This window comes from Saccopteryx bilineata, chromosome 4 (genome assembly GCF_036850765.1).
Source record: "Saccopteryx bilineata isolate mSacBil1 chromosome 4, mSacBil1_pri_phased_curated, whole genome shotgun sequence".
Classification (NCBI taxonomy): Eukaryota; Metazoa; Chordata; class Mammalia; order Chiroptera; family Emballonuridae; genus Saccopteryx; species Saccopteryx bilineata.
The window spans coordinates 126,543,054-126,565,514 of record NC_089493.1 but is presented as its reverse complement, the minus strand read 5'-3'; the positions used below and the strand labels follow the sequence as shown (position 1 = coordinate 126,565,514).

At 42.7% G+C, this 22,461-nt stretch overlaps 1 protein-coding gene across 1 annotated transcript in view; it reads right to left on the bottom strand.

Moving 5' to 3' along the window:
- THSD4 (thrombospondin type 1 domain containing 4) overlaps nt 1-22,461 on the bottom strand; it is a 692,972-nt gene that overhangs the window by 580,537 nt on the left and 89,974 nt on the right. The window contains exon 4 of the mRNA XM_066277962.1: nt 20,940-21,313. Coding sequence (XP_066134059.1) covers nt 20,940-21,313 — 374 coding nt within the window. The remainder of the gene's footprint in view (nt 1-20,939; nt 21,314-22,461) is intronic.

The window sequence follows — 22,461 nt, the reverse complement described above, 5'->3', positions numbered from 1 at the left end:
AAGGAACAGTCTAAACACAGACAAAATAAAAAGACAGAAAAATGTAATCCAAATGAATCAACAAGTGAAATCCCCAGAAAAAGAACTGAATGAGATGGAAATAACCAAATTACTGGATGCAGAGTTTAAAAGAATGATTGTTAGGATTCTCAAAGATCTTCGAGCTACAATGGATGGGCATAATGAGCACCTAAATAAAGGGATAGCAAGCATAAAAAAGGAACTGAAATCATAAAGAAGAACCAGTCAGAAATTACAAATACAATATCAGAAATGAAGACTGCACTAGAAGGAATCAACAGCAGGCTGGATGAAGAATAGGATCAAATCAGCAATTCATAGAGGACAAGATAAACAAAAGCACATAAGCAGCGCAACAAAAAGAAAAGAGGTGCAAACAGACAGGAAACTCTAAGAGACCTCTGTAACAACATGAAGAGCAACAATATCCACATTGTAGGGGTTCCTGAATGAGAAGAGAATGAACAAGGGATAGAGAACCTGTTTGAAGAAATCATAGCTGAAAACTTCCCTAAATTCATGAAGGAAAAAGTCATACAAGTTCAAGAAGCACAAAGAGTCCCATTAAAGAGGAACCCAAACAGGCCTATACCAAGACACATCATAATTAAAATACCAAAATTAAGGAATAAAGAAAGAATACTAAAAGCTGCAAGAGAAAAGCAGTCAATTACCTACAGAGGAGCCCCCATAAGGATGACATCCGACTTCTCAATAGAAAAACTTGAGGCCAGAAGGGAATGGCAAAAAATATTCAAAGTAATTCAAAACAAGAGCCTACAACCAAGACTTCTTTATCCAGCAAGGCTATCGTTTAAAATTGGAGAAATAAAAAGCTTCCCAGACAGTAAAAAAACTCAAGAAATTCATTACCACCAAACCAATGCTGCAAGAAATGTTAAGAGGCCTGTTGTAAACAGAACAAAGGGAAAAAATATCTAGAAAAAGAACAAAGTAAAATTAAAGAATAAAATGGCAATAAGCAACTACATATCAATAATAGCCTTAAATGCAAATGAATTAAATGTTCCAATCAAAAGACATAGGATAGCTGCATGGATAGGAAAACAGGACATGTATATATGATGTCTACAAGAGACCCATCTCAAAACAAAAGGGACACACAGACTGAAAGTGAAGGGATGGGAAATAATATTTCATGCAAATGAAAATGAAAAGAAAGCTGGGATAGCAATACCGATATCTGATAAAATAGACTTTAAAACAAAGGCTACAGTAAGGGATAAAGAAGGTCACTATGTAATGATAAAGGGAGCAATCCAACAGGAAGATATAACCATTATAAATATCTATGCACCTAATATAGGAGCACCTAAATATATAAAGCAGATTTTGATGGACATAAAGGGCAAGACCAACAGCAATACTATAACAGTAGGGGATTTCAATACCCCACTAACATCAATGGATAGATCCTCAAGAAAGAAAATTAACAAAGAAACAGTAGCCTTAAAGGACACACTAGATCAACTGGATTTAATAGATATCTTCAGAACACTGCACCCCAAAGCAGCAGAATATACATTCTTTATAAGTGCTTATGATACATTCTCTAGGATAGACCACATGTTAGGACACAAAAAAGTCTCAATAAATTTAAAAGACTGAAATCATATCAAGCATCTTCTCTGATCACAATGGCATGAAACAAGAAATCAACTACAATAGAAAAACTAAAAAACATTCAAACACTTGGAGACTAAACAGCATATTAAATAACAAATGGGTTAACAATGAGATCAAGGAAGAAATCTAAAATATCCTTGAAACAAATGAAAATAAACATACAACAACTCAAAATTTATGGGACACAGCTAAAGCAGTTCTGAGAGGGAAGTTCATAGCATTACAGGCGTACTTTAAAAAGCAAGAAAAAGTCCAAATAAATAAACTAACCCTACATCTAAAAGAACTAAAAAAAAACAAACAAAAAAACAAAGCCCAGAGGAAGTAGAAGGAAGAAAATAATGAAGATTAGAGCATAAATAAATGACATAGAGGTGAAAAAAACAATACAGAGGATCAATCAAACCAAGAGCTGATTCTTTGAAAAGGTAAACAAGATTGATGAACCTTTATCAATGTCATCACATTAAAATTTTTTTAAAAATGAATTGTATACCAAGAAATTAGACAATCTAGGCAAAATGGACAAATTCCTCAAAACATATAATCTTTCAAAAATCAATCTGGAAAAATCAGAAAACCTAAACAGACCAATTTCATCAAAATGAGATTGAAACAGTTATTAAAAAAATGCCCAACAAACAAAAGTCCTGGGCTTGATGGTTTCACTGGTGAATTTTACCAAATATTTAAAGAACTAACACCTATCCTTCTCAAGCTATTTCAAAAAATTCAAGAAGATGACTTCCAAGCTCCTTTTATGAAGCCAGCATAATCCTCATTCTAAAACCAGGCAAAGACACTATAAAGAAAGAAAACTATAGGCCAATATCCCTGATGAATTTAGATGCTAACATTCTGAACAAAACATTAGCAAAACGAATCCAACAATACATGAAAAAAATCATACATCATAATCAAGTGGGATTTATTCTGGGGACGCAAGGCTGATACAATATTCGCAAAACAATCAATGTGATTTTTCACATAAACAAAAGGAAGGAGAAAAACCACATGATAATAGCAATGGATGCAGAAAAAGCATTTGATAAAATCAAGCACCCATTTATGATCAAAACTCTCAGCAAAGTGGGAATACAGGGAACATACCTCAACATGATAAAGGCCATCTATGACAAACCCACAGCCAACATAATACTCAATGGGCAAAAATTAATGGAATCCCCTTAAGATCAGGAACAAGGCAGGGGTGCCCCCTTTCACCACTCTTATTCAATATAGTTCTAGAAGTCCTAGCCATAGCAATCAGACAAAAAGAAGAAATCAAAGGCATCCAAATTGGAAAAGAAGAAGTAAAACTATCATTATTTTCAGATGCAATGATACTGTACATAGAAAATCCTAAAGTCTCAGTCAAAAATCTACTGGACCTTCTAAATGAATTCAGTAAGGTGGCAGGGTATAAAATAAATACTCAGAAATCAGAGGCATTTTTATACACCAATGAACTCTCTGAAAGAGAAATTAAGAAAACAATCCCCTTCACTATTGCAACAGCAACAAAAATAAAGTAAGTAGGAATAAATTTAACCAAGGAATTTAAAGACTTGTTCTCAGAAAATTATAAAACATTGATAAAAGAAATGAAGGAAGATACAAACAAGTGGAAGCATATACCGTGCTCATGGATAGGAAGAATAAGCATAATTAAAATGTCTATATTACCCAAAGCAATCTATAAATATAAATTCAATGCAATTCCTATTAAAATACCAATGGCATACTTCAAAAATATATAACAAATATTCCAAAAATTTATATAGAACCAAAAAAGAACACGAATAGCCTAAGAAATCTTGAAAAAGAAGAATAAAGTGGATGGTATCACACTTCCTGATATCATGTTACACTACAAGGCCATTGTACTCAAAACAGCTTGGTACTGACATAAGAACAGGCATATAGATCAATGGAACAGAACAGAGAATTTGACAAAGGAGGTAAAAGCATGCAATGGAATAAAAACAGTCTCTAACAAATGGTGTTGGAAAAATTGGACAGGTACTTGCAAGAAAATGAAACTAGATCACCAACTTACACTGTTCACAAAAATAAACTCAAAATGGATAATAGATTTAAAGGCAAGTCGTGAAACCATAATTATCTTGGAAAAAAACATAGGCATTAAGCTCTCTGACATCTCTTGCAGCAATATATTTGCTGATTTATCTCCATGGGCAAGTGAAATAAAGGACAGGATGAACAAATGGGACTATATCAAACTAGAAAGCTTTTGCACAGCTAAAGACAATATGAACAAAATAAAAAGACAAACCTCACAATGGGAGAACATATTCGACAATAAGTCTGAAAAGGGGTTAATAACCAAAATTTATAAAGAATTTGTAAACTCAACACCAGGAATGTAAGCAATCCAATCAAAAAATGAGCAAAAGAATTGAATAGATAGCCCTGGCCGGTTGGCTCAGTGGTAGAGCGTCGGAAGTCCCGGGTTCGATTCCCGGCCAGGGCACACAGGAGAAGCACCCATCTGCTTCTCCACCCCTCCCCCTCTCCTTCCTCTCTGTCTCTTCTCTTCCCCTCCCACAGCCAAGGCTCCATTGGGGTAAAGTTGGCCCAGGCACTGAGGATGGCTCTGTGGCCTCTGCCTCAGGCACTAGAATGGCTCTGGTTGCAACAGAGCAATGCCCCAGATGGGCAGAGCATTGCCCCCTGGTGCGCATGCTGGGTGTATCCTGGTCGGGCGCATGTGGGAGTCTGTCTGACTGCCTCCTCATTTCCAACTTCAGAAAAATACAAAAAAATAAAAAAAAATTTAAAAAAAGAATTGAATAGACACTTCTCCAAAGAGGACATACATAAGGCCAATAGGCATATGAAAAAATGTTCAACATCACTAATCATTAGAGAAATGCAAATTAAAACCATAATGAGATATCACCTCACACCTGTTAGAATGGCGCCAGCTCATCAACAAAACAACACAGAATAAGTGCTGGCAAGAATGTGGAGAAAAGGGAACTCTCCTGCACTGCTGGTGGGAATGCAGACTGGTGCAGCCACTGTGGAAAACAGTATAGAGATTCCTCAAAAAATTAAAAACCAAACAATTTTTTGACCCAGCTATCCCACTTTTAGGAATATATCCTAAGAACACCAGGGCACTAATTCAAAAGAAGATATGCACCCCCATGTTTACTGCAGCATTGTTTACAATAGCCAAGATCTGGAAATAGCCCAAGTGTCCATCACTGTACAAGTGGATTAAAAAGCAGTGGTACGGCTACACAATGGAATACTACGCAGCTGTGAAAAAGGAAATCTTACCTTTTGTGACAACGTGGATTGACCTGGAGACTATTATGCTAAGTGAAATAAGCCAGGTAGAGAAAGAAAAATATCATATGACCTCACTCATATGAGGAAATTAATGAACAATGTGAACTGAGGAACGAAATAGAGATAGATAGAGGGGGGATCAAAGGGACCAGAGGGAAAGCGGTCAGAAAGAAAGGGAAGGAGAGGATGGGATCAGAGAAGGGAAAGAGATTGATGAAATTATATATACATAACAGTGCTACAGAGAGCAGGACAGCAAATCCTGAAGGGAATGGGGGAGGGCACTGGAGGGAGGGGAGAAAGAGGGTATCAAGGAGGACACGGGGGTGGGATGGAGGGAGATATATTCGGTGGGACACTTGAATATATGTAAGCACAATAAATTAAAATCAATAATGTGTTAGAAAAAAGCAATGGGGGTCATTACTCCTATTTTATTCACAAGGAAACTGGGTTTAAAAGACATTCAACCACCTATCCAGGCCAGTAGGTCTGTGTGAACGAACAGTATTGAAATATCAACCAATGTTACTGAATGAATAAAGGGTAAGCTTTTAAAGAGCTTTAAACAGGTGTAATACAGGACAGTACACAGATACTGAATGCTACTCACAAAGCATTACAGGGACGGACTGTTTGGAATGAGAATTTACTGGAAATCATGGGTGTGGGAGGCAGGATTATTGTATCCCTCCAAATCCAGAGAGAAATGTTTCCAGCACTAGCCTGCAATGAATTGTGTTCCCATCACTGAGGAAAAGGGAATCACAGTCCAGGGTTGCTGGCCCTACTCGTCCCCCGGGGGACCAAATGTTTCTGTATAGGAAGAATTCATGACAGAACAAAGAAGATAATATGTGTCTAGAAGTCAAATTATAAAGAGGAAAAGGAAGGCTCTTCGGGCAAAGCCTATTCTTGATCCTGGCCTCACCTACAGGGCACTGGAGTGAGAATGGGAGTCAGGCAGGAAGGGAAAATAACACCGTGGTTAAGAGCAGAACTTTGAAGCCAGAGTCTAGTTTAGATCCTGCAACTGATCAACTCTGGGACCTAAGGCTTAACACTTCCTCTAAGTGCAGAGTTCCTCTCACATAAAAAAAAAGACACTGTATGTATAAGTCCTTTGAAATATAACTCAGAGACTTACACTTAGTGCCCTGGTTGGCAAACTGCAGCTTGAGAGCCACATGCGGCTCTTTGGCCCCTTGAGTGTGGCTCTTCCACAAAATAACACATTTCAGCGCACAGGTACACGCGGGGGGTGTCGGTGGATCAGGCAACGGGAGACACCCGCAGGCCTGCTGTGGGATACGAAGTGAGGGGGAGGCGCACAATTCATGCACGAGTTGAATGAACCAGTCAGTCAGCAGTCTCACTGTGTAGTGGTTAGTGCTAGTCACGTCCGCAAACCGCGCGCGGGTGACAAAAGTACCCCCTACTCGAAGTTGCAAATCCTACAGGTATTTTTGTCATCAATTTAAGAATTGTAATTATTTTGTGTTGATGGCTTTATTATAAAATGAAACTTTTTTAGGTGCCATGTCTGACATGGCTACAAAGAAGAAGCAAAGAAAAACATGAATTTAAAGTTGAATGGACCAAAACTTAAGCATTTATTCAAAACTTAAATGGCCTTCCAACCTGTCTTATTTGTCAGGAAAAATTAGCGCAAAACAAGAAATCAAATTTGGAGAGACACTTTACAACTAAACACCTGTCATTTAGTACTAAATGTCCTGTCGGTGATGCAAGGAAGAAAGCAGTTGAGGAACTTCAGAAGAGTCAAGAAAAATCAAGTTCTGTATTTAATTACTGGATGCAATCTTCCAACAATGTTAATATTGCAAGTTTTGTGGTTAGTCAAGAGATTGCTAAGAGAGGAAAACCATATACAGACGGCGAATACATAAAAATTTGTTTTAAAAATGCATCCAAAGAGCTGTTTTGGAATTTTAAGAACAAAGCAGATATTCTAAAATATATTAAAGAGTTACCATTGTCTGCTAAAACAATGGAAGATAGAACAGTCAAAATGTCTTCGAATATAACCAACCAGCAAGTTGAAGATCTTAACTGGTTTCAGATTTATCAATAGCAGTTGACAAGTCTTGTGACATAAATGATACAGTGCAAGTTTCACTTTTTGTACGATTTATTTCATCTACAGGTACTAAAGAAGACTTTTAGGATTATTGCCACTCAAAGGTCAATCACGTGGAGAGGATATAGCAAATGCTATAATTGAGAGCATGGAAAAACATCATATTACACTCAATGAAATTGTCTCAATTTCAACAGACCGGGGGAAAAGTATGACTGGCATAAGAAACAAGTTTGTTGCTATTTTGAAAGAAAAAATTGTCACGAGATACTTACCATTGCATCTTTCATCAAGAAGCGCTTTGTGCGCAGACATTTCCAGAAGAAATTTGCAAAGTTATAGAGATCGTGATTAAGATTATCAACTCCATTATAGCTAAAGCTCTTAATCGTCGCCAATTTAAAAAATTTTTAGTTGAAATGGAGAGTACCCAGATCTGCTGCTGCATAACAAGGTATGTTGGTTATCAAGAACAAAAGTTTTGAAATGTTTCACTTCCTTATTAACAGTAATTAAAGCATTTCTCCTTGAAAAGGGTATTCACTATCCAGAACTAACAAACGATCAGTAGATCCAAAAATTTTATTTCATGGTAGACATTATGTCTCATTTAAATCAGCTTAATCATAAACTACAGAGGAAAGGAAACACAATTTTTTCAATGTTAGAAGAAGTTATTTAATTCAAAAACAAATTATCTCTTTTTGCTCAAGATTTTGAAAGAAAACTTTGATTTACTTTCAAAGCCTGTTGAAACATCACCAAGAAAATAATTCTGATATTGACATTTGCTATTTCAAAACAACACTTTTAAATATGAGGGAAGCTTTTCTCAACAGGTTTCAGGAATTCAGAAACAGCAAAGTGACGTTAGCCTTTGTTTAAAAATCTCTTAATCGGGGTATACAGCACAATCAAATGTCAAAATAATCTGGAGATATTTTCTCTCAACATATGTACCCTGATTTATCAATGTCACTGCATTAAATTAATAAATTTAAAAAAAAACACCTCTTAATCATGGGTATACAACATAATCAAATGTCAAAATAACCTGGAGATGTTTTCTCTGAATCTATGTATCCTAATTAATCAATGTCACCCCACTAAAATCAATTAAAAAAACTCTCTTAATGCTACTGTAACAGAATTAAATTTTTCTCCCTTTAATATTGACATTGGCAACTTTGAAATGCAATTGCTGGATTTAAAAAACAAATAATTGTGGAGCTCGAAATTTGAACGTCTTTGTGCTGATATAGAAATATTGGAGAAAAACAAATGTGAACTTAGTTCACAACACAAGTGGTCTGCTTTGAAAGACCTGGAGAAGGAAGACATGTTGATTTTTAACACCTGGAATAGTATTCCTGACTCGTATAATCAGCTGAAAAAACTGGCGTTTGCTTTTCTTTCCTTATTCGGGTCTACATATTCATGCAAACAATCATTTTCAAGCATGAACCTTATCAAAAGTAAATTGAGAAGTTGTCATATTGATGAGAACCTCGAATCATGCCTAAAATTAAAAACAACAACATACAAACCTGACTTGCCCAAACTTTCCAAGGAGATGCAAGGCCATTGTCACATTAGTGTTTGTCAGTCATTGTCATGATTTAGTTTTATGGATACCTTACAATTTAATTTTATCAATAAATAATATTGTATTAAGTATGATATCAAGTTTTATTCAACGTACCTTTGGTTTACCTAAGACTTAAAATTTTAAGTAAAGTTTATTAAGTTAGTTTTAGGGAGCATTTTGGCGTGAAAGAAGATGTAGTGTCAAGCATTGAGAAAGGTATGTTGAGATGGTTTGGACATAATAGAGAGGATGAACAAAAGGAGAGAGACGAAACAAGCATACAAGACGAGTGTGGATGGGAGAGTTGAAGGGGTCGACCTCAGAGAACGTATCTCAATCAGACTGAGGACATTTTTAGCAAAGGCCAGTTTAGAAGTACCCTAATTAAGTTAATCTGTTATTAAGTTTAAAAAACTTGGCTCTCAAAAGAAATTTCAGTCATTGTACTGTTGGTGTTTGGCTCTGTTGACAAATGAGTTTGCCGACCACTGACTTAGTGTATCAGTGTCCTAGGGCTGCTATAACAAAATTACCACAAACTATGTGGCTTAAAACAACAGAAACTCATTCTCTCAGGGTTCTGGAGACCAGAAGTTCAAAATCGGTGTGGGTGGGCTGAAATGAGGTTGCTGGCAGGGCTTGGCTCCCTCTGGAGGCTCCAGAGACTATCTCCTTGCCTCTTCCAGTTTCTGATGGCTGCCAGGGCTTCTTGGCTTGTGGCTTCATCATTCCAACAATCTTTAAGAACAGCATGTTTAAATCCTTGTTCTGTCTTCATATAACTTCTACCTCTGTGCTATGTGTCAGCTCTCCCTCTGCCCGTCTTCACTCATGGTTGCATCTCAGACACACCTGTATAACCTAATCTCCACATCTCAAAATCCTTCATCACAGATGTAAAAGGTCTTGTTTCCAAAATAAACTAGCATTTTCAGGCTCAGGCATTAGACTCCGATATTTTTGCGGACAGGGGTAGGGCATTATCCAACTTCCTACACAATAAACTCTCAGTAAATGTCAGTTGTGATTGCTCTTGTCACTGTTAATAGAGATTAGACAAAAGAACTATGTCCAGGAAAGGTATTAAGACGTATAAGAAAGGGAGGCTATTGACATTTTTACCATGAGAGCCAACAGGAAGACCACAGCAGTGGCCCCCAAACTTTCTCAAGTACAAGTAAATTACCTGGGTCCAAAATAATAAGCCAGAGTAGCAGTGGGAAGAGTGGGGATGCTGGGGTTAGGCAAGCCTGCATTTAGAGCCCACTTTACTCTCTGTAGGAGCAGGACACTGGGGCTTCCCTACCTGAACTCCGTGCTGACTATAAAGTGAGGCTGCCTGAGGCTCCAACACACATGTAAATGATGCGGCACATGGTAGGCATTCTAAACACAATGGTTGTTAATACACGAGTCTGCAAGGTGTGCAGGGAGGATGAGCAAAGGAAATGACAGGAACACACACACACATGGGAAATGTCCCCCTCCCATCCTGATACCAAGGCATCTCAGGCTCCTACCAGGCCCATGTCCAAGGAGAAGTCCTAGGGGGTTCCAGATGCAAAGTCGAGATTCCCCCCATTCTGGGGCTCACAGATTGTAGTCAGGCCTCCTCCACAGGCCGCAGTATCTTTCTTCTGGAAACTAGAGTTATGAATGACTTGGAGGGGGTTCAACGTTGCATTCTGACAGCAAATGTGATCTTTGTTCTGATAACTAATGAAATACTTCTGACACTTAATGAAATGCCACAAGAAATGAACAGGGCTCTTTGGAGCCTTGTCTGAGATCAGAGTAACTCAAGCTTGAAATCTGGCTCCAATTTTTCCTAAGGCACAGGCAGAAATGTACATACCAGAGGGCCTGGTTCTACACAAATGCGCCCACCGAACAGGGCTAGGGTTTCCGATTTAGAAACCAAAGCACATTAAAACCACGTTTATCTGGTTAGCATCAACAGGTAACTTCTTGTCAAACAATCCAGGGACTAAGTGGAAATCCTGCTTCAGAATGTAAAGAAATGAAACTTTCCTTGCAGGAGGAAAACAAAAAGAAAAAAAATACACTAAAAAATGTGAAGTATACATTTCAAACAGATGTACCTGCTTTCTCTGCTAACTGCCCAAGATTGCCAGGGAAGTTTTCCAAAAAGAAACACTGGCAAGGCCAAAGATTTCCTCTCTCTTTGCCATGTGGTTTCTGCCCCCCTGTATGTAACAAGACTCCTTAGGTATCGACTAAGGGTCAGGAAATCGGGCCTGTGGCTTTGTGAAGTTTAATGAACAAATTTTCCAATCCCACATCATGGAGCCCACTCTGCTCCAGGGGCCCCCAGGACAGAAATAACACACTGCTCCAGCATTATTAATGAAGAAATGCAAATAGCCTCCAAGAAAATGGGCAGGAAAGGAGGAGCTGAAAAAACAAGTGATTCCTACCAGCAGCCAGGGACAGTCCCCTGGGGAGGCAGGAAAGGGTGAGCAAAGCCTGTGATCTAAGCTTGATACTGTCTGTCTTGTTTCAAAATGAACAGCCCTTTCAAGCAAAAACACACACAAGCACATGCAAACACATGGACACATGCACATACATACTAATGCATGCGCAAATATGCATGCACATGCACACATACTACACACTTTTGCACACTCACACAGATATGTATGCACAGGCACACACACAAGAAGCTACAGTAAAAGCCAAGGCTCTAAAATCCAAACATAGCATGGCCAGTGATAAAAATAATTGGCCATGTTTTTTTGAACAGTGTCTTATATTTTTCAAAATACTTTTACAGCTGTTACCTCACTTGACCCTTTCAACAAGCTTCTGTAAGAGACAGAGAACATATCATTATGCAAATTTTTCAGATCAGATTAAGTGATTCCCAAAGGCCATCCAGTTTGCAAATGATAGTGCTGAGACAGGAAGTGGGGTCTAATGACTCCAAGCCCAGGGTTTTCTTTGGGTAAGAAATATGAATGCTTCCAATAGAACAAGGCCAAGGCCCAGGAGCAGACCAACAAGAGAAGGTCAGACGTGCCAATGACACTTTTAAGAAAAATTTGTATGTTATGAGCAGAAGTCTGAACAGAGGGTTTAAAGGGCAGGGATGTCAGTGCATCCGGAGAGAGGAACAGCCACCGCACTCCAGAGTGCAGCTGCAAGTGGGTCCGAGGGCAGGGTCTCCTAGCCACCTCCTGCTTCTCCCAGTACCCAGGAAGGCCGAATGGTGGTGGGAACATTTAAAACAGCAACTGGGCCTCAATGATGTCTCAGTATCTAGCAAGAGACCTTCAAGAATGGAATAGAACGCCTTTATTTTACAAATATATAAACTGAGGCCCAGAGAAACTAGGTGACCTGCCCAAGATGAAAACACTGGTGAGAGGTGGAAACTGGATCCTGGAATCTGGACTAGGGATACAAGGCCCTTCATCCCATCCAGCGGCCTCAGCCATCTGTTGTCTTTTACCTCATTAATATCAATGCCCAAAGAAAGGTAGTGGAGGTGCACGGCTTTCCTCTTCTTTTTGGAAGAACAGAGCTGCTAAATTCCCCATAGACAATAACTAGACATGATGCGGGGACATGGCCAGTGGTCCTGCTAGCACAGAAATGGTCCTAGTCCTTGAGTGTTCTTAAGACTCCAAAATGCAAGCACAGGATCCTGTCAGCCGGATAATAATCCCCGCACCCAAGACGTCCATATCCTGATCCCCGGAACATGTGAATGTTACCTTATGTGGTGAAGGGACTTTGAAGCTTCTGAGGACTGTGGCTAGGGAGGGGATCCTGGCTATCTGTGTGGGTGCAATGTGAACACAAGGGTCTTCATAAGACAGAGGTCGGCAGGGGAGAGTCTGGGAAGGAGAAAATGACAGAGGAGGAGGTGGAGTGATGGGAGGAAAGACCCAGGAGCCAAGGGCTGCAGACTGCCTCTAAACACTGGAAAAGAGAAGGACACACATTTTCCCTGAACTCCTAGAAGGGATGTAACCCTGATGACATCTCAGTTTTAGACTTCTGGCTTCCAGATTGCAAGAGAAGAAATTTGTGCTGTTTTGAGCCACTTATTTTGTGGTAAGGATTACACCATAAATGGGACACTATTATACCTCGTACAAAAGCAGAGGGGCTCGTAAGCTCTGGCTTCATGAGAGGGCATGGCCAAACTCTGAAAATTACAAGGGCACTAGGAGAGACTTAGGCTGACTATATATACAGTGGATACATTGTTTGGCTTTAAATGGAAAACAGTTGGTCATCCGTGCTTATGGAGATTTCCTTCTCAGTGAATTTCTGGTTTAACTCCCTAGGACTGCTCCCTAATCCCATCCTGGAAAGGAGCCTGTGGACCACCCAATCCAGCTTGGACACTCCCTCACAGGCAACCCCATCAGACTGGTTCTGATTTCTAGCAGGGGAGATTCCTTCATGCCTCCAGGACTCTGCCCTGCAGTGCTTTTTGGGAAATGCCCTCCTCACTCTTGGGCTCTGCTGAAATCCTTCCTCCTCAAAGCTCAGCTCTGTCATCACTTCCTCTGAGACGCCTTCCCTAGCCTCCCCACACCCAGAGCTTCCGTCTTAACCCTTTGAGTGGTATGAACGATCATGTACGCCCTCGTGCCTCCTGACCGTCCAGAGTACGATCGTAACAAAAATTTTTATTTTAAAAATGTGTAAGGCAACATTAAAAAGGCAAATGCACGTTCTTCTTGTTTCCATAAATTAGTTATCAAACAAACATGATTTTAAGTTAATAAAACTGGAACTGGAACTAATTTCATTTTTTGAAAAAAACACCTCACTCCTGGGGGTCAGCGAGCATGAAAAAAACTCACTACTCTAAGGGTTAAGACAGCCTTGGGCACTTGGTATTACAAATGTCTGTCTGCTTGTCTTCCTCCCTACCCCACAAGCATGAGTCCCATGAGCACAGATCTTATTTCCTGGGTCACCAAAACACTGCCACCCCCACCCATTCCAAATGCTTCCCACCCTGAGAAGTATAAACTCCTTTGAAGGAAGCATGCTCCCCACCATGTTATCCTGATTCCCCAGGGATTAGCTCCTCCCTGGTCCCCAGAGACCCTGTGTATGGAAGGCAGTCAGCAACATTCACTGAGCATTCAGGAGGTGTCCCACACAGGTGCGGAATTATCTAATTCACAGCAATCTGGCAAAGCAGGTGCACTATCGTCCCTGTCAGGAAAAGGGTGAGCAATGCTGGCAGAACACAGGACTAATCAGCAGCAGAGCTGGGCGGGGAACTTGCACGTGGGACATGTGAGCTTCTGTCCAGGACCAGAGTCTTCACTCTCATGCAATTTACAGCCTCCTGAGACATGTGAGCTTCTGTCTCCATACCCCACCTCATCATCTGAAGGTCTAATAGACTGGACACAAATAAGACCAGTACTTCAAAGAAAAACAGTCACTGAGACATTGGCACAAACTGCTCTTGGACTGTGGGTCTGCCCAACCTCTGTAAGAACATCCCTGATGCAGGCCAATTCCTTCCCAGCAGGAAGCAAGCTCTACTTCTCCAAGAGATCTTGGGGAGCCTGCCCTCCACAACTTCTGCCACCTGAGGGATATGACACACTCCACCTAGTGGAAACAGTGGCTGTGATTTTTACAATTGGGACTTTCATCTTCCAGACTCCTACAACTGTCTCTGACAGATGGCAGTTCTAGACTGGCAATGCCCGCTGGGGAAGGGGAGGAAGGCTCTGGATCTTGAAAAGCTCTGAATGAAAGTCATCCAGCCTCCTGTCCCACACATTTCAGCCAGTTCGCATGGATAACGGGCAGGAAAACCAGCCACTGTAGGCAAGCGTAAGGAAGGAAGCCCACTGGCAAGGAAAGCCTGCCTGTTTGGGGGCTCCCTGGCGACCACAGTGGTGAGAAAATTACCCTGACTTTGTGGGAGCTCACTGTGACCAGCCAGCAGACACTTACAACACGTTTCTGTAACATTATGTACTCAGACTGAGCAGGCAAGGCTCTCTGGATGCCGTTTTTGCCAGATATCTTTAGGAATGGAAAGAAATCCACTTAGTTTCAGTGTTATAAAAGGGAAGGCTCTCTGGTAACAGGGTCTCCTTCCAGCTCCCTTTAGTCTGCAGGCATCCAGTCCAGAAACTGAGGGGAAAGGCTCTCCTACTTCAGAGTGTCTTCAATGTCACAGGAGTATGTTACTGCTTGGCTCTACACGCTGCCTCTCCCCTGACCCGCTCCTCTCCCTTCCCCCTCCCCCTTAGCCATCACAGGAACACAGGGAGGAAGGGAGGGAGGGAGGGAGGGAGGGAGGGAGGGAGGGAGGGAGGGAGGGAGGGAGGGAGGGATGGATGACTTGGTCCAGTGCCCTTGTGGAATTTATTGGCCAAGACCTGCAGGCTGAACACTCCCGGGTGGCTACTGCTCTGACGAAGTCCCAGGGGAAGGCCACACTTTATGGAGGGCTTTTCTGAGCAGGCCACAAGAAGAAAAGGCAGAGGGCAGGATGTCCAGGCCCAGAATCCTGCCTTCCTGGACTGGTCCTCAGTTCCCAGCTCCCCATCTTCCTGTGCAGCCCCTGCGTCTCCACGTGATCCTTCCTGCAAAACCAGAGTTCTGACTGGAATTCTAATACACTAATGCCCAGCCTTTAAGCCCTTAATGGCAAAGCTGTAATTTAGTGAGCATCTATTAGGTTGGAGAATAAGTTCGTAGCGTTTTTACCGAAGACTTTTATTTAAACAAAAAACAATAATTATATCAATAAGTTAATCAATTATATATTCGCCGTTGCTGTTTACAACCTCTTCCCACCTCTCGACCAATTTGTTGATGCCGTTCCACCAAAAATCGCCTGGTCTGGTGTCAAAGAAGTTGTTGAGCCAGTTTTTAAGGACCTCTTTGTTATCGAAGGTAACGCCCTTCATATGGTTTGACAGGGAGCGGAAAAGATGGTAATCGGTTGGTGCAAGGTCCGGAGAATACGGCAGATGCTGAAGGACCTCCCATTCGAGCTCTTCGAGTGCGGCTTTGACGACTTGTGTAACATGGGGCCTGGCGTTGTCGTGAAGGAGTATGGTTTGACCATGTCGATCAGGTCTTTTCAGTCGAATAGCCTCATTCACGCGGTGTAGCTGGGCAATGTAGAGCTCCTTGTTGACCGTGGCATTCTTTTCGAGCATTTCCCAGTTCTTCATCGAATTCAGAAGGCCTTCCGCTGCGGCACGTGTCATCGACGTCAAAGTCGCCATTTTTGAACTTTGCAAACCATTTCCGTGCTGTAGACTTGCCTATGACACCTTCTCCATTCATGTTGCAAACGTCCCGGGCTGCTTTGGCAGCTTTTTGACCTCGATGAAAAGCAAAGAAGAGCAGGTGTCGAAAATGTTGATTTTTGCCTCCTGGGTATTCCATTTCTAAGCCTCAAAACTAATAAAAAATTAAATAACTCAAAAATACAATTAACATAGTCTTGTAGAGAAGAAAGAGTTTTATCGAATGAATACTTACCCTTTGCCAAATAGCAAACAAATCGTTGTAAAATAAAAGAAAATATAAAAACGCTACGAACTTATTCCCCAACCCAACAATCTCATGTGATAGGTATTATTATTACTCTCCTTTGAAAGATCAAGCCCCTGAGGCTCAAAGAAATTTAGTAAGTTTCCGAAGCTCAGGCTCCTTGGGAGAGCTACCACAAATACTGACACGGTTTCTTCGGCTTTCTAGAGTGTGATTGGGTGTGGATGCGTGTGGATGGTAATGAGACAAAGGTCTGATATGGAAGCAAGTGAACCCAAGAAATTTCCAGATGTATTCCAGCTAAGTAAATTGACTTATTCATCAAGGTTGGGTTCAAATCCTGCTCTGTGTGGTCTTCTTAGACAGCTCCATCCCACAAAGAATGTCTGTCTTTCTGAACTCCGGTCATACCTGTACTGACTACCGCCTCATGCAATTTTTGGTGGGTTTTCCACTTACCCATCACCATAGTACCAGGCCCCCAAGATTACTCCTCTTGGAGGTGCAAAGACTTGCCTGATTAAGAGAGCTAACACTGCAAGGAAGAGATGCAGTTCTTTTTATGCCTTCACTGCAAATCCATGTGGCTCACACTGTCCAACCTCTGAGCAGCTTTCCTGAGCTCACCTGCTGGAAAGTGAGCAGCCTCACTTCCAAAGTAGCCATTTCAAAAATACCCATTTCAGTGAAGAAAACTTCAGCATCTGATTCCAACAGGCCGACTTAGAATTCTGGCTTGGTGGTTTGTGAAGAGGGTGATCTTGAGCAATCCAGTTCATTCCTCTGAGCCTCAGTTTCCCTGTCTTAGTGCGTGGATCTATGTCTCTGCCTCACGAGGTAGAGCATTGCCGCAGAAGGCATGCTCCAAAATGGTGGCCAGGGCCATTCCATCACTGTTCTGTCACACTGACCGTGAGAAAGGTATTTATTCAATACTTCATGCCTTTTCTAACCTCCTAGAGCAGTCGTTCTCAAACTCTGGAGTGTGTCAGAACCATTTACAATGAAGTTACCTTGGCCACACCACAGACCCAGAAACGGAATCGCCATTCAGCAGAGGAGGCGGTGGGGTCAGGACAGCTCTACTTTTAACAAGGCTCCCCACCCAACTGCAAGAGATGCTGCTATGAGCTCAGTAAACCTGGAAAATTCTGCTGGGCAATATTTGATGCCTAAATTTTTCCCACAGAACCTTGAGGTTCCAAAAATACTTCCAGATCCACGATTCCTAACCTCTGCTGGATTATATCCATGTCTGAGCACAATTCTTAGAGGTTCAGATGTTGGTTTGGGATGAGACCAGGGTGTCAAGATTTGTAAAAGAAAAAAAAAAAGGGCAAAAGATTCTAATGGTTAGCCAAGGTTAAAACCATTGCCTCCCTGGGCTCTAGACCCCGGGATTTAATAGTGTCTCTCAGACTTCAACCAAAGCAGCTCAGCTTTAGTGGGTGTGACCAACGGAGCCTCTGTCTAAGACTCATTTTGCACAAAGGATTGTTATGCTTTAAAATAAACAGTTTGCAAATGGCTGCTGTGGCCTGGCAGGAAGAGTCCTGAGACCCCGGCCTGGTTTTTCTAACTTCGTGTCGGTCCCAGAGCCTTATAACATAATAGATGCTTAATAAATATTTGTTGGAAGGTTGAATAGTCTTGTTTTATTTGTTATCTGGCTCCAATTAAATTTTCAGTTGCCCAGTATAACAACCTAACAGTTTCTTAAACATCCCAGCCCCAATAAGCCTTGGGCTCAAACCTCAAACCTGAAACAGAGAGTGAGGTAGACAGCCATCCAGAGAACATGCTGACATTTCTTCTGGGGTCACATACACTATGAAAGTCATAACCAATAATAAACATAAGCAAATGCGATTTTTGTCAGCTGGAAAGAGCGTGACATTTGTCGGCAGCACAGGACTCCCAGGCTAATATTTGGATTATTTCATCTGAAACTGTCAAATTATGAGAGCATGACAAAAACTTGTAGGAACTTCATAGTAAACAGTAACTGGCCCCTTGTCAATAAGTTAGAAGAGAAAACTTCCCTGCTGCCAAAACGCATGGGCGAAAAGCCTGCAGCCCAGGCCAGCAGCCAGCTGGAGCCTGCTTCCTAGACAGCTTGTCCAGGTTCTCAACCATGGGGCTAGAAGAGAAGTCCCTGAGCACTCGAGGGATCTTGGAGTCAGCAGCACCTTCCAATCCCAGCTTCTTGGTGGCTTTATGTAGGACTCTGAGTACTCATTTAATAACTTGAGGCCTCAGGCCCTGGCTGGCTAGTTCAGTTGGTTAGAAAGTTATTCAAATACACCAAGGTTGTGGGTTGGATTCCCAGTCAGAGCACATACAAGAATCAACCAATGAATGCATAAATAAGTGGAACAACAAGTTGAGGTCTCTTTCTCTCTCTATCTCTCCCCCTTCCTCTCTCTCTAAAAAAAAAGAAAGAAAGAAAAATCAATCAATAAATAAATTTAATATCTTAGCGTCTCAGATTCCTCATTTGTAACATCTGTTTTATCAGACCGAGAAAGCCAGAACTGCCTGGGTTTGAATCCTAACTTTCCATACACTAGCTGTGCAGAGGTAAATTAAGGCTGGTTGAGGCCCTGGGCACAGAAGAAAATATTGGGCCCCTTAAAAAAAGAGAGAGACAGGGAAAATAAAAATACATGTTAACCATATTTTTAAATAAATAAAAAATATGTACTATTAATGCTAAAATTGTACATATGAAACCAAACTTCGTGTCATTAGAAAAAAGTGTAAAGTTGGCGTTTTGCAGGGCCCTTCAGAAGTCGGGGCCCAGGGCACGTGCCTGATGTGCCCGCGGTTAAGTCTGCCTCTGTAAGCTGTGTGGCCTTGGGCAAGTTACTCCACTTCTCTGGGCCTCCACATTTGTCAGTCTTATGTGACAGCAACAGTGTCTGACATAGAACAGGCCTTCAACAAAACTGAACTATTAATAAATCTATCAATTCTGAAACCAAGGGTTTTGAAAACCAAGTTTTTGTCTTTCTTTTTAATGTTTTGTCAGTTTGGTGCCAACACTCACTGGGAAGCCAACCTGACCTTAATGGACATAGGCTGCTTATGGTCTCTTTTATCCCATGTGTTGTGAACATTCAGATGTTTCACTGCAGAAATAATCATGTGTTTGATTATGGGATGCTGCCCCACACCAGAGAAGGAATGCCATCAATGTGCGTAATATGCCTTGAATTACATTTCTAAAATCTGAATAGTTCTGAATTCTAAAGTGCACGGGCCATAAGCACTTCCTGTAAGGGACTGGGGAGTTTTCTGGGGTGTGCTCGGGATGAAAGGAGGTAACATGTGGTAAGCCCTCAGCTTCAACAGTAGCAGTCCCTCTGTCCCGAGTGACGGTAGAGGGTACTCCAGGTTCTACACAGAAAGAGTGGGAAGGATGCATCCTCCCCTAGCTGATTCCCCCTTCCTCTCCCAGTGACAGGCCACGCCAAGACTCTCAGCTCTTCTCTCTTCAATCATCCCAAATGTAGTTTGTCCCTCAGAGTTCAGCTAAACCATCTTCTCTGTGAAATGGTCCCCTCTCCAATTCCTGCTGACCAGTTCAAGAACCTGTATCAGGGAGGCCAGGGGGGGCTGCATCTCCTCCTCCCTGCCAGGCCCCAGCAGAGACAGCTTGCAACGCTGGGCTGGGAAGCACTCATGCAGCATCTAGCCACTTTGGGAAAGGTGGCTACCATGCTTGATGTCAGAACAGCAACTAACAAGAGGGGCTAGGCCACCCACCTGACAGGCTCATGCCCTGCCTGGGATGGGCAGTAGCTCAGCTTGACCACTAAATGACACATTTCTTAAGCAGAGACCAACTCTTACACTTTTTATTCTTCCTGTAGATGTTTATTTGTTATTAATGCTTTTGTATGACTATTCTTTCAGATCCTGTTATCATGTGTGGGCCGAGGGCAACCAACAGAGACTGTTGAATGAATGCTGTAATCTGTAAATATTGTTTGAGAAGTCCACTGACAAGCTCTACTCAGCCCTATGTTCCTCCTTTTCCCATGGGCACTGCCTCATTGGGCGTATTTATGCTGGCTTAGCCAGGGAAGCTGCTATGGAGAGCTATACATCTATTTTAATGCCACTATGCTATTTCTACGTTTATATTTTATTAAGACTGAATAACATCTAGGTCCTTAATTAGACATAGCCTCAAAGCTGTGTGCTCAAAATAACTTTGGAAAAACTTTCTACAAAAGTTCATAGAAACACGATACCTGCAATCTGTGGGCAGGTAACACTCCAGAAATATAGCTTGTCTAAGGATATGAAACTTCTATGAGCTTAAAAGGCACCTTGTCAGCTCAAATCCGCGCGGGGGGGGGGGGGGGGTCCTTTCCCCATGCACCAGGTGGGCAGCACTGGGAGGGGAGGTCTCCCTACTCCTGACCCCCTTCCTCTCCAGCCCTCCACAGGCCTCCCTAAGGTTGATGCCTGAGGATTTCTTAGAATTAGCTTCACTTTGAAGACTATTCAGAACTACAGAGTGATGGGAGTGGCCTCAACGCTTTAAAAAGCTGCAAAATAAATCAAAAGATGAAAGAAGATATGAAGAGCCAAGAATTCCTCCTGCCCAGCAGAAGCAACACATTAAGCAAGCAATCTGCAGTGCAGTGCAGCGCGTGGCACATCGGGTCAGGGACAGGGACAGGGCAAGGGGAGTAGCGGGCAGGCAGGGGCAGGAAGAAAGTTTACCTTCTCTCTTCCGAGGGCTCGTGGACCCGCGCCTGTGGGTGCCGGCTGCCCCACAGCGCCGGGCCCTGGCGGCTGGCGTTCAGGCCGGCGGGGGTGCGCGGCTCCTCGCGGCTCCGGTGCAGCGGCACCGATGTGCGCACAGCCGACACCACGTGGCCCATGAAGGGGCGCGTGGGGGCTCCGGTCCGCGAGCCGCCACGTGTGCGGTACAATCCGGGCAGGCAGGGCCGCGTCTGCTCCATCACGCCGCCGCTGCAGCTACGCGAGCAGGCAGACCAGGGGCCCCAAGTGCCCCACACGCCCGGGACGCTGCTGCTGCCGCCGCCGCCGTCCTTGGGGCCACCCTCGGCCTCCGCTGCCATCCGCTGTGGGACCTGCGGAGACAGAGGCCAGTTAAGGGACCAGGACAGCCACTACCACTTCACCCTCAGAGCCTGTGGATAACCTGAAAGGCTAGTCTATTAGGTACAAGTAGGCACAGAACCTGTTTTATAACCTGAAGAACAAAAATGAATATAATTATAATACCTCCTGGGTAATATTCGTCGTTATACCAGTACACTCATAAAATATACACATACATACATACATACATACATATGGGTTTTTTTTAATGGAGGAAGAGACACATGAAGGCACAGGCACTTAGGGCTCATGAAAGTCATTATATAGTCTTTGCTTTGGGTGCCATGGCCTCAGAGAGCTCAGTGGGGTGCCCTCCCCTCTTAGTGAGGCTGTCCCCTCAAGAGTCCCCCCTTCACCCCTGTCAGGCTGTAAGGGAGTTTTTAGGTCAGGTCGACCATGTGCATAGCAGAGAGCTTGGCATGAAATACACACTTGTAGTCACTGTTATGACACTCTTTCCTGCTTCCATGGTGAATCAGGAGAGTTGGAACATGACAGAAAGTTTTCAAGCTCTCTCCAGAGGGTGACTGGTGACTCTAGAGTCCCATTTATTTAACTTGCTGCTTCATAGAGATATACCATGTCACGCGTGGTATAGTGCTAAAGGTAGATGTTCCTTCCTTATGCAGACAAGCTCTGAACACCAGCTGTATACCAGTGCTGAGCTAGGTCCCGAGAATGAAAAGCACCCAGGTCCACACAAAGGCCTGGACCCAGCAGCAGGAGAGGTCTAAGCATGACTGGGGGAGTCTCCAGAGGAACTGGCTGCCCCAGCTGCTGTGGTGGGGACAGGGGCATTGAGAAGGCATCAGAGGCAGAATCCCAGCAATAGCTGTAATATTCAGGGGCCCCCTCAGTGCCAGTGACATGTGCAACCTCTGGTCCTCAGGGCAGCCCTGGTCACTACCACTCCCGCCTTTCAGAGCTGAGGTTCAGAGATGTGTGACCCGACCCAGCTATGTCACTTCCGCAGGGCTGGGACTTATGTCTACCCGTTTCCAGAGGCGGATTTAAGGGCGGATGCACCAGTCGCGCGCCCTGGGCCCCAACTTCTGAAGGGCCCCACAAAACCAACTTTACACTTTTTTCTAATGACACTAAGTTGGTTTCATATGTG